Source organism: Poecilia formosa, unplaced genomic scaffold (genome assembly GCF_000485575.1).
Source record: "Poecilia formosa unplaced genomic scaffold, Poecilia_formosa-5.1.2 Scaffold29, whole genome shotgun sequence".
NCBI lineage: Eukaryota > Metazoa > Chordata > Actinopteri > Cyprinodontiformes > Poeciliidae > Poecilia > Poecilia formosa.
The window spans coordinates 3,538,491-3,551,711 of NW_006799968.1; the positions used below are offsets into that span (position 1 = coordinate 3,538,491).

At 41.3% G+C, this 13,221-nt stretch overlaps 1 protein-coding gene across 1 annotated transcript; it reads left to right on the plus strand.

Moving 5' to 3' along the window:
* Nucleotides 1-677: 677 nt before the first annotated feature.
* Nucleotides 678-8,298, plus strand: LOC103136019 (COUP transcription factor 2-like). The gene is made up of 3 exons (XM_007549091.2): nt 678-1,807; nt 3,797-4,321; nt 6,651-8,298. Exons 1-3 carry the CDS (start codon nt 1,285-1,287, stop codon nt 6,923-6,925), a joined length of 1,323 nt encoding a protein of 440 aa, XP_007549153.1. The 5' UTR covers nt 678-1,284; the 3' UTR covers nt 6,926-8,298.
* The last annotated feature ends 4,923 nt before the right edge of the window (nt 8,299-13,221 follow it).

A 13,221-nucleotide genomic window follows, 5' to 3' on the forward strand; every position in this document is an offset into this window, starting at 1 on the left:
CATGTGCCCCAAGTGGTGGTGTTAAAAAAATAAAAATTTTACTTAAGTTTTTTTTCTCACACTGATTAAAAACAGCCAATAAAAGTCCTAATTCTTTAAAATTCCATAAGATTACTGCAGCAAAATCTGATTTTTTGGGGGGGCATTTTACACCGAGGTGACCTTCTCCATGACTATAAAGATTAAAAATGGTCGCGACAATCAACGAGGATTACATCCATTTTTAACTTGCTCTGAACTGTTTCACTTCAGTGAAAGCAGTTCATTCGGCTCTTTCCGTGAATTAATGTCTCTGTGCAATTATCTCATGACACTAGGTGGCATCCGACAGCTGCAGTTAGGAGCTTCTGACTGCCCAGTCTCTCCATAGCCAGAAGTGTTTGCGTTCATTTAGGAAATAATGGGCTTTCCTTTAAAAAAATAAAAATAAATAAATACTACGTCTGCTCCAGAAAGGAGATGCGCTTTGACAGCAGGTGTTGCAGCTAAAAAAGCCAGAACAAGTGCACACACAAACACACCCGCAACAGTGACAAAACGGAGGACGGACGAAGGTATATGGACGCCCCCGTATTATGCAAATCCCAAGCCCCCGCACAGCTGCTGCCAGGCCGGCCATTCCTCGCGATGACTCCGCCCCTCCCTGAGTCTACGTAAACAAGCCGCGGTGACGTGCGGATGTCTCTCTTTCCTACACTCTGCAAAGCATCATCAAAATCACCATCCATCAAGAACCGCTTCATCCCCCTCATCCTCACCCCCTCCTCCGTTCTCTCTCTCTCTTCTATATCTCTCTCTCCTCCTCCTCCGTTGTCTTTTTAATGTAACTTCTGGATGATCGGGAGAGCAGGGAGCGTCTGGAGAGCCTGGTCCGGTGACTCCATCTCTGCTGAAAGATCCGCTCGCAAGGCATTCTGCTCATCATAGCTGGACACACGGACTGGAGGGGATCCGTTTGTGGAATAACGCCGCGCTTTCCTGTGGATTTCGGTTCTGTTGATTTTTTTTTTTTACCTCCTGGATGTTGGAGCGCATCAGACCGCTCTGAGTGAAGCGGTCTTTTTGGATTTTCAACGACTGTTTATTTTAGTCTCACATTATTAGTAGTGTTGCACCTCGGTGATCCAATGAAGGCTGTTTCAAAGCATCTAATGTGACTATAATTTTTGTAAAAAAAAAAAAAAATGTCGGAGTTTCTTTAAGAGATTGAAATCGCGTGTGTTAAAAATTTCGGTTAAAAAAAATAATTAAAGTTGCTTGTGCAAAGTTTTGGAGACTGTCGGTATGGCTATGGTAGCGTGGAGAACCACGGAGGGCGTCGGGGACTCCCAGGGGACTCTCTCCTCCCCGGTGTCCCAAGTGGCACCTCTGTCCCTTCCCGGTGAGCTGACGGGACACATGAACTCAGCGGCCTCTCTGGAAATACCCCAGGCAGGAGCGGCTCAGGGAGCACCGCCGCCCAATCTATCCGGCGCCTCCGCCGCGTCCACTTCCACCACCACCTCCTCCACGAACAACAACAACAACAACAGCACCTCCTCTTCCTCCTCCTCTTCTTCCTCCTCTTCCATGGACAAACAGCAGAGCCAGCAGATCGAGTGCATCGTCTGCGGGGACAAATCCAGCGGGAAGCACTACGGACAGTTCACGTGCGAGGGATGTAAGAGCTTCTTCAAACGCAGCGTCAGGAGGAACCTGACGTACACCTGCAGGGCCAACAGGAACTGTCCCGTGGACCAGCACCACCGCAACCAGTGCCAGTACTGCCGCCTCAAGAAATGCCTCAAAGTCGGCATGAGGAGGGAAGGTACGGCCTGCCGCCCTCCTTTTGTTTGAAGCTCGGCAGAATACAGACGGAAACTCAATTTCCCATTATCCACTCTGCTTTTATTCATCCGTCTACTTACCGTAACGCACGCGTCTTATAAACGCACACTTGCATAACGCAATATGTGTTTAGAATAACATTTATTAACATAAAAAAAAATATTTGCTTTGGGCAGTAATAGTGGAGAAAACCTACTTATGCTCCTCATTGCCTTTCTAAAAAAGCGTTTATATCAGGAGAATGTTTTTCTGTTTTTGTCACTGAAAAAATTGCTAATACTAGCTAGTAGGCAGTTAGCTAATAGTGGCTATTAACCTAAACCTATTTTTCTATAAATATTTGGTATTATTAAATATATCCTTTATTTCAAAGTCAGTATATTTTTCTAATATATATACCAATATTGGCTGCTGGTATTATTTTCAAACTTGAATATTATTGACCCAACATTTGTGTAGCCTAGCATTTGTTTGAACTAGTCTGGGTTGTGATGTTATGTGAATATATTCATCCCATTGTGTGTCTGAAATATAATTCCACCCATGCATAAGTCATGCATTTTTCCCCCCTGTAAAATTACTAGTATTGGCAAATATGAGCTAGTATTGGCTAATTTTATTTGTTAGTTTGTTTTTTTACTTGAATTTTCTGATTTAAAAAAATATTGTGTGATAATTTGTCCAATTGTAGAGAAAACCTATTTGATCCTTTCTAAAATATCTTATAAGTCTTTATGTCATAGCTGGTTAAAAATTTTACCATTAGCTTCTATTCTTTTCAAAAGTAAATAGCCTTAATAGAGCATTTGTTGTAGTCTAATTTTGTCTCAAATGTATTTTTAAAATATATATTCAGTCTTTATTTCACCAATAACGTTTTATATATTTTTGTCTTGCAAAAAAATTTAAAAATACTAGCACTGACTTACATTAACTGGCTTTGGGTGCTACTGTCCAATATTTTTTAGAAAGCTGAATTTCTTTAATGGAACACATTTGTGAAAAGCAAATAGTGGGGCTCTGATAGCGTGGATAAAACCCATTTTATTCCGTTCCCTGTGTTCCTAGAATATTTTATCCATCTTTATCTCACAGCTAGTGGGCTACTGTGCATTTCAGTGTAAACAGACGGGGTGTGAAATAATGTCCCAGCTAGCATCCTGTAGCATGTTTAACATAAGCTATCCCTGTTGCCTTCACGGTCAGCTGGGTGAAACAACAAGAGAACCTTGACATTGTAAGAAGTTCATTTTCGGCAGCGAAACTGTGATAATTTATTTTTTTGTAATTTTGACGTTTTTTATTAGTTTTGTTGAGATTTCAGCTTTAAAGAGCGAGTAAAAAAATAAAACAGCTGCATTTTGTGGGTTTATGTAAAATCCGTGTCAACATTTATAATGTATGCAGGTCATACAGACTCAGAGGTGGCCTACTGTAGCATAGTGTTGCTAGTTATAGGCTTTCCTATTTTGATTATTTTTACATTATAAATTCAAATTCCTCTTTTTAAAATTTGGATCATATTCCAAACAGATATACCCCAAAAAGTGGTTTTCTCAATTTAAGACCGAAGACAAATATTTCCAGCTGAATATATGCTAGTTTATGACTCAGTTTTAATTGTTATAGACAAACTGAAATAACCGCTAAGGCCAACAGAAACCCCCGCTACTACGTGCAGGTCGCGGCCTACAAATAATCTGGATTTTTTTTTCCATGTCACAATCCTGAATGTGACATTTCTGACCAGGAGCTGTCTAAAACTATTATTCGTTGCAATTTAGCTTCCCACTGCCGACTGTAGAAATAACCGGAGTGGACAGAAGAGACCGTGTATGTCCCGTTGCTTTTCAGTGGCATCTGTTGCTATGAAAGATCCCCAAGTGCGGGCTGTTCTTTAAATGTCAGCTGGGCTGCATTGGTAGTCTGTTTTAGTTTGACGTGACATCTCTGCTGCTTATCGTTGCAGCCGTGCAAAGGGGCAGGATACCCACGCAGTCCTACCACGGACAGTTCGCGCTGACGAACGGGGACCCTCTGCAGTGCCACTCCTACTTGTCCGGGTACATCTCCCTGCTGCTGCGGGCCGAACCCTACCCGACCTCCCGGTTCGGCTCCCAGTGCCTGCAGAACAACAACATCATGGGGATTGAGAACATCTGCGAACTGGCGGCGCGGATGCTCTTCAGCGCCGTGGAGTGGGCCCGGAACATCCCGTTCTTCCCGGACCTGCAGGTGCCGGACCAGGTGGCCCTCCTACGCCTCACCTGGAGCGAGCTGTTCGTGCTGAACGCCGCCCAGTGCTCCATGCCCGTCCACGTCGCCCCGCTGCTGGCCGCCGCGGGCCTCCACGCGTCCCCGATGTCCGCCGACCGGGTGGTGGCCTTCATGGATCACATCCGGGTCTTCCAGGAGCAGGTGGAGAAGCTGAAGGTGCTGCAGGTGGATTCAGCGGAGTACAGCTGCATCAAGGCCGTCGTGCTGTTCACCACAGGTAAATATATTCGGAATATTTACTCCAGTACAGACTGGAGTAAGGATTTTATGGAAAACTGGACATTTGAACAACGAGGAAAATGAGTTATTAAACACAACCACCATTACTGTGAATAAAATAAACAACAATCAGCACATTGCTACGAGTAAAAAGCATGGGGAAAAAAACTTTAAACATGATTAGCAACTTGGATCTTTATGAGACGTAAAACTTGGCAAATTTAGTTTTAACCGCTTACTCGTCTGTAAGTTAAAGTAATTATTTGAAATTCTGTTAAGGTTTTTATTGTGACAGAAACGTGCTGGAGTCCCATTTTAGGAGAAGGGCTAAAGATTAGGGTAATGGTAAAGAGGCATTCCAACATCAAAGACAAAGTCAAAACATGCAGAAAGACAGTCAGCAGTTAAGAAGAGTTTAGTTTTTTAATGTTAATTATTTAGAAGGGTATTAATATTTTTTAACATGCAGTGTTTTTTTATTTAATCAAATTAAATATATGTAAACTACTAAAAATTGATATTCCTTCAAGAGATATCTGTTTAAATTAAACTTTATTGTCTGTCCAAAATGTGACAGAAATGATTTTTTAACATACTTCCATGTTAAAAACATACATTCAAGATAAAATAAAAGAGACACAGTAATAAAACCCACATTCTTACAGAACAACCTGGCAGGAACTTAGTGTGAATGAGGATCATTTTAAGTCTTAATCTCACATGGGCGTTAATATTTATTTATTTATTTTTTTGCTTTACTGATGTTATTTACAGTGTTGTTTACTTCTACTCCTTTAGCACCTTGTGTACTAAATATTTGTTTATCCAAGACTCGAAAGGAAATGAAAGAGTTCTGAAAAGCTGCTTTGAATCTCCGTAGCATCCAAATGAGATTTAAACTCATAGCGATCAAAATATATCTTCATAAACCCCTAAAGGAGGTTGTGTCGTCCGACAGTCAACAACGTAATCCTGCATCCTCAAATCAAGTGGTGATGAACTGTTTTCCAGGAGCCGGCTCCAGTAATTACATTTTACTTTGTGTGATCCTTAACCGTTACATTTTAAATATTGTTTTTAATTCCACAAATACTTTGAAGTATAAAAAAAAATTAAGATAATCACAAACAGGTTGTGCTCAGCTAAACTCCCAGCTCTCATGCAGCCCCTTTTAACGACTGAGCCGCTGGATCGAAAGGAACCAGCAGCAGCAGCGGAGTGAAAAATAAAAGAAGCTCCTCTCTCTAGGTCTATTTCGGTCCCCATGAGCACATCTGAGCACGTGTCCTTAAACTGGGACACAGTAGCCTTTCTTTAACCCCTGCTGCCACGCGGCCTGCAGCACTGCAGTGGCGGCAAGCTGCAGAAGCAAAACATTTGATCCAGTGCAGCAGCACCGCTCTGCCAGACATGGCTCTGCTGGATTCCTCTGCGACGATTTTGGAGGTTTTAGCAGAGCACCGTCGTCATCTTTGATCGCAGGAAGCGTTGGACTGAGGAGACAGATGAACTCCTTTTCACCACCCACAGCACGGATGATTGAACCTTTCGCTGTTACATGTCAGGTTGTTACCTGACCACGACTGAGTTGCTCTTTCCGTCTCAGTGGCTGTTATTTTATGTTATTTTTTTAACCTGCTTTGATCCCCTGAAATGTAATAGGATGTTTTAGCAGAGTTAAAGATCTTTAGCATTCCTCGCCTCATTGTGTACCTGGGCATGCTAGTGAATGCCACATTCCTCTTCTCTAATAAACGTTACAACACAAAAGACAGATCCTACTTATTTCTGCCCTTTTCTGAGCTGCAGAATTAGGTGAAAACGGAAACTCTCTCTTCACTTTTAGCTGTTGTTTAACAGGGATGCACCGATCCACTTTTTTCACTTCCAGTACCGATCCCGATATCTGAAATTTAGCATTGGCCGCTACCGATCCGATACAGAAAAAACAGTGCTGAATTGACTTAAAACACAACATAAATGTACTGAATTACAAATGTGATTAATATCTCTGCACCAGTACAGCTCATTTAAATACACCAATAGTTTCACAAGATTGGTCAAACATGTAAAAACAACTTCAATTTGTCCTGTCGGTGCAAGTAGGACTATAACAGCCGATGTTAAATAAATATGAAAGAAACTGAAACTGACAAAATCAATAGGTTGACTATTTTGATCAAACATGAAAAATATAAACTACAATAAATCCTCCTTTAAATGGTGCAGAAATCACAGATATCGATATCGGATCAGTGCATTTCTGTAAATGAAACCACCTGTCCTGATTTTTTTTTTTTCTCTCCTTGTGTTTCCTCTCGGCCCAGACGCCTGCGGCCTGTCAGACGTGGCCCACGTGGAGAGCCTCCAGGAGAAGTCCCAGTGCGCGCTGGAGGAGTACGTGAGGAGTCAGTACCCCAACCAGCCCAACCGGTTTGGGAAGCTGCTGCTCCGCCTGCCCTCGCTGCGCACCGTCTCCTCCTCGGTCATCGAGCAGCTCTTCTTCGTGCGCCTGGTGGGGAAGACGCCCATCGAGACGCTGATAAGGGACATGCTGCTGTCCGGCAGCAGCTTCAGCTGGCCGTACATGCCCATCCAGTAGGCAGAAGGCTACAATGTTACATCTCCAATCGAGTGATTTGGGGTTTTTTTGTTTTGTTTTGTTTTTTTTTTCCCCCATGTAACCCAAAATTCTCTGCCAGAGGAATGAGATTATTAAAGGTGAAAAAAAAAAAAAAAACATCATGTAATTCTACTAATTAATATCAGCGGTCTGCCTTATTTTACAAAAAGGGTCCTGAACGAAATGAAGAACAGGAAATGATTTCAAATCACAGGCAGAATAAAAAAACAGACACGACACAAGTTGACTGCTTACTTTGGACTGTTATTTCTTTTCTTTTTTTTGTAATTGTGACGGTGTATGGACGCTTTAACAAAACGATATTTATTGGACCTCTGTGTATATTTATCGTGCTTGTAAATTATGTTTCCGATCCTTTTGCTTTCGAAATGTTGCTTGTCGTTTTTTGCCCACGGTCAATGAGGAAACTGCAGGGAGCCTCTTGTGTGTTGATCTGTTTATTTCTAAGTTTTTTATTTGATTTTTGTCTCTGTTCTTGTTGATTTCATACCTTCCAGAAAAAAAAGCACTTTGGACTCAGTGAAAAATGGAAATATTTACAGCATTTGTTTTGAACCTTCCACACTAAAGCTCTGATTTAGTGGTTAATTGTTTTGTTATGTCCTGGTTATGAAATTGCTCTTTTTTTAAGAGAGAGATTACTCCTTTTTTTTTTTTTTACAAAAATATTCTCTTGTTAAAAAAAAAAATTGTAGATACTTCTTGGCCAAATTTCCTCATTCTTCTTTTCACGACTGTGCAGATATGACTGTTTGCCTTCTGTGACGATGTTAAAAGCGGTTCATTTCTTTTGGGTTTTAGCAGATATGTTCAGTTTGCTCCTGAGATGTTGCGGCTGAGTGAGGCTGACCGTCAGGAAGGTGCCGGGTATTTTTCTACTCAGAGGGGTTTACACTCAGACCCCACTCCCTGTCATGCTTATTTCACTCACACACAAAAAAGAAAAAAGCAAACAAACAATGGCACAAGGAGATTATTGATGATTACATTACCAAATATTGTGTTTCCCCCTTTTTCTTTTTTTTTTTTGGTTGTCTTAGAGATTTTTAAAGAGCAACATCTTCCCGGGCCGAGAGACAAATGGACTTGATGGGAATCATGTGTTTACATGAACCCAGGCCACTCACTTGCACAACCTGCTCCTTTCAAAGGGTACGAATGTGTGTGTGCGTGTGTTGTGTGCGCACATGTGTATGCATGTATGTATGTGTGTGTGTGTGTGTGTGTGTGTGTGTTCCCTTGTGTTTTTTTTTTCTTTTTTCTGACAACCACTCTGATGTACTGTGAAAATTAACATATTGGTACCTTATTAAATTATAACTCAAGATTTATACATAAAGTGTACTTTGTTTATTTCACTTGATGTTTCATGAAAGCGACGTCTCCAAACCGAGACTGTAGATGTCAGAATATTATATTTTTTAAATTATTATTATTTAGATTATTTTTTGTATTATTATTGTTTAGAACTGAAGAACCTTCTGTGGTGTTCTAGAGTCGGTTTCAAGCCCCTGGTTGGAGGGTTTTACTCAAACAAATTAATCCCAGTGGCAGTGACAGCTGCATGTTGGTGCCATGATGTGCAGATCCTCTGCAGGAGAGAGAGAGGAATAACAACTGACACCATTAATGCAAACTACTTTCATTTTCATTCTAAATGAATAATGCAACATTTTAATTCTGATTATAGCAAATAAATACATTTGTTTACAGCAACTATTCACATAGCAAACAAGGAAATTACATGTTTTAGCAACTGAAAATGCCCTCCCCCCCCACAATTCTCATAAATATTTTTTAACATGCAAGTTAACACCTCCGTTTAGGCTCTTTCCCTTCATAAAGGAGCGAGGGTAAAAACTCTGGAGGAGGAAGAATGAAACAAGGATCGTGTCTGCGGTGGCAGATTGAAGAAGACAGAGAGGATTAAGGCAGCTTCTTTCCTTCTTAGTGGACAGAGAGCTAATGAGGGGCCCCTGAGTGCTCTGTCACTACAGTTTACCCTGAGGAGGATGAAGCCGGGCAGTCCACGGCCCCTGGACGCTCCGGGCCAAAAGGCCAACATGAAACAATGGAGCATTTTTCCCACACACGTACAGGTCCGAAAAACCGACAGGAAAAAGAAGAGAAGAAAAAGAAGAAGAAGAAGAAAAAAAAGCGGAGAGTGAACGGAGCTGGTTGAGAAGATGCTGGGAGAAACCGGGTTCAGACTGAGGTCTGTGGAGATGAAGTTGTAGTTCCGGCCCCGAGAAATGGGTTCAGAAATCCGAACCTGGAGGGTTTTGGATCAGTCAAATGTCGTATCATGTATGACAGAAAGCCTTCAGCTCTTATGCGCAGTTAATAACTCATCATCCACAAATAATGCTGATAGGTCTATGCAACCCGAGTGAGCCGCTTTTTTTTGTGTCGCTGTTATAGATGTACTTCTACTGTAACATTTATTTTTACTTTCCAGGAATAAATATGCGGATTTAAATTTTACGCCACAAAAACTGTGATGTTTATCAATCGAGATCCACGTATTATTGTGTCGCTTTCAGCTGTTTCCCTTCCGTTTTAAATAGTTTAGGCCACAGGCTGGCGGTGGGTTCAATGTGCGTTATTCAGTGTGGGATACTATAAAGTTTTCTTCTTCTTATTATTATTATTATCATCATTATTTCTCCGATTGAATTTCGCTGCTTTACTGGCGCTTGCAGACGATTAATCAATAATTATTCTGCTGTTTTAAATCTGGACTGCTTTTAAGTAATTAAATACTCATGTAAAGATTTTAAGACTAAAACCAAAGATGGTTTATAGTGAAAATCCACTAAAAGAACGACGCGTCATTCTCCTTGCTAATTGTGCCCCAAGTGAGCAAACAATTCGGAAATAAATGCATATAATGTAAAATAAATAAATAATTAAAAAATTAAAAAAAGAAAAGAAAAAAAATGGAATTAAGTTGTATAAGCAAAGAACTCTCCGCTTCTGTATGAACCCTCAAACTCGCTTTTTTGTTTCGTTTTTTTTTTTTTTAAACTGTACGAGTAAATTAAAGAAAAACTTGTACGGCGGATGAAAACACATCCTTTCTACTGTTTAGCTAAAAGTTTACATGCGATTTTCTGAGTACTTATAATTTCTTTTGATTTTTATTTCCAGCAACATTCATCAGGGTTGTATATCAAAACACAAAAAGCGAGAAATACATTATTCCAGCAGTTTTATGGACTCTCCCCCCACCCCCTAAAATCTCAAACTAAGCAATTCATAACATAACGTATTTTCTTTTATTCTTTTCTTACAATACTTGTAATCTTTACGTTATTTTCCTACGTTATTTTTTGTTGTTGTTGATTAAATAAATAAATAAAAACAATTTAAAAAATAACAGGAATAATAATAATAAAATAATAGAAATAAATAAATAAATAAATAAATAATCAGGCTCAATTATTTCTGCATGAACCTCTTTGTCCGACTTATTTATAGAACAGCGACGTCATTTCAGTTCACACGCCAGGCTTTATTATGACTTTTGCTTGCAAGTACAACCGCAAGCATTTTAATTCGCTTTGAATAAACTTGGGTTAAATTAAATGAATTGGGTTTGTTTTTATTATTCATTTTTATTTTATTTTATTATTCCAAAACGGTGCGCCATTTTGAATACGAAAAATGATCATAAACATAATTTTCAAAGATAATAATAATAATAATAATAATAATAATAATAATAATAGGGTTGCATATCGCAGCTGCAGCTCCTAATGTTATTTTACTGGCGCATCCGAGCATGCTCAGATTGTATTCCTTTGCATTTAGTTGTTTTATTTTATTTAAACAAGGCTTTTAAAAAGCATCATTAAGCAGGTTGATTGTTTTTGTTTTCTGTTATGCAGATGACTCAATTTGGTGCTTATTGGTTAGAAATGAACTCAAACAAATATCAACTCGTCCTCTTACCAGACTAATAAGTCAGAAGTCAGCATTGCAATATGGTTGCCACAACAGTTTATTGGTCGGATGTTGATCTGCTGCAGGACTGGAGGTGAACAGGAAGGACCCCTGATTGTTTTGTCCCTTTGAACAGGAAGTGGAAGTGTCAGGTTCACAGTTTGGACTGATGGCCCAGAACTCTCAACATGAGAAGCAGGAAACGTTTATAAGAAACCAACAGCAACTTGACATCATGTCGAATGTAAGTTTGGGAAATAAATAACATTGATAAGGTTTCTCCAGAGGTCACCAAAACCCTAAATTTGTCCACTTCTACACGTTGACTCACTCTGCAGTGTTGGGAACAGACATGTTAAACGTCCTTTTGCATATTTCTTATTCCCCCTTTTCCACCAAATTACCCCTATAATCCCGTCCTCCTCCTCAGACGGACACCGTGCCACTCTGTCTGGCTCCTCTGGAGGCTGGAAGTTGATGAGGTTCCCCCACACCATTTCAGTGACCCCCCGTGACCTTTCTGGCCTTTCACCTGACACCAACCAAAACGTAGGCAGGGGTGGACGGAGGCACATCAAGCTCTGGAGTTATTTAATATCATTTACAAGTCCATCTTAAATTTTCTCTGACAAAAAAAAAATAAAAATAAAAAGAATCCCAAATCTGCCATTTTTTTTCTCACTTTGAGAAAAAAAAATACAAAATGCTAATTTACACCCAGAGAGGCAAGGCTGCGGCGCCACACCTCACTGAGCCCATCTGATGCTCACACGGACTTAAAAGCAGGCAATATTGGAGGACGCCTGTCTGCCGAGGAGCCCCCTTCTTTGCAAAACATTTCAACGACAGAGGAGGAGAGAGAGGAAAAAAAAAAAACCCACAGCAATCAACTCAAGGACTGTACAAAGAACGAGCCGGCGTTGCTAAGAGACAGATGCAGAATAACCTCCACCAGAAACCTGACCATGACCCTTCCTCCGCCTCCTCCGCCTCCCAAACAGTCTCTGCCTCTCCCACCCAATTACTACAGAACATTAAAGACCACCTCTGTCACATTAAATCTGAATGCCAAGGAGAAAAGGGAGTGGAGGGTGGAGGTGGTGGAGGTGGGGGTTTATGAAGATGCTGCGCGGAAGATTTTTGGAATACTTGCTGAAGTGTGAAAACATTTTCCCTTTCTTTCTTTCTTTCTTCCTTTCTTTTCTTTTTTCCCCTCTCCATTTGGTTTGGTTGCAGCCGGCCTGCAAGGACGGCTGCTGGTGTGTTTCATATCCAGGCTGAGGGGGACGACAGGAGGAGTTTGGGACGGAGGCAGGGATGAGGTGGAGGAGGGTGGAAGGAGGTGGGCAGAGGGAATCTGTCAGACGAATGAGAAGATGAAGATTTGACAGAGAGGTGACAGAGAGTTCAGCTCGTACGAGGCCTGTCGATTAGTGCGTGTGTGGCTGACAGGTGGAATCCCAGGGGCGCGTCTGTCACCGCAGCCTGCTGCCAGGCCGAGGCGGTGGCCCCCCCTGCTCCACCACCACCACCCAACCAACCCAGCGGAGAACGCCCACGGGCGGGGACTCGGCCCTGACGTCGCGGCTCCTCATTGGCTCCTCGCCGGCGGCTCGACCCACCAACCAGGGCCCAGAAACACAGAAACCAGGGCGAAAGTCATGCTAATCCCCCGCTAAGACATTGCTGTCAGTGATCTGTTGCTACAACGCTGTCCAAACAAGCCTGCAGGACCAACCAAGGTCACAGTACATTTAGTTTTTTTGGGCCCCGGGTGTAATGTTTATTTTTGCTGGTATTTAACATTTTCAATGCGACGGCAGACGAGACACTGTAGGTGTGCACAGGTTAAAGAGGGACCTGCTGCTATTCAAGATGCAGTATGGAACTGTTGTTGAAAAATATATGTATGAAATGATCACTATGTTCTCACTGTGTAAGACAGATAATCTGTAAAAAAAAAAGAAAAAAAAAAAAGAGCTCCTCTGCTTTCTCCCAGTGCCAACTGTTGAAATGCACTCAGTAAGAAACAACCAATTAGAGCCAGGAGGAGGGGCTTAGCGCTGTCAATCACTCTCATGTTGACACCCTTCCTCTTTCTGGTTCACTACAATATAGCCTATGTTAGTTAGCATAGCCTCCTCCAACTATAACTTGTTTCTGCTTTAGCAGCGTGGTCACGAGGTTGATAGACAGCGCTAAGACCCTCCTCCTGGCTCTAATTGGTTGTTTCTTACTGAGTGCATTTCAACAGTTGGCACTGGGAGAAAGCAGAGGAGCTCTTTTTTTTTTTTTTTTTTTTTTTTACA

Bases quoted from the DNA above. Each gene is read 5' to 3' on its own strand.
- LOC103136019 (XM_007549091.2), top strand. From the start codon at position 1,285: ATGGCTATGGTAGCGTGGAGAACCACGGAGGGCGTCGGGGACTCCCAG. The intron at 1,808-3,796 runs GTACGGCCTGCC...TTATCGTTGCAG, and splicing joins AGTCGGCATGAGGAGGGAAG to CCGTGCAAAGGGGCAGGATA. The intron at 4,322-6,650 runs GTAAATATATTC...CTCTCGGCCCAG, and splicing joins CGTCGTGCTGTTCACCACAG to ACGCCTGCGGCCTGTCAGAC.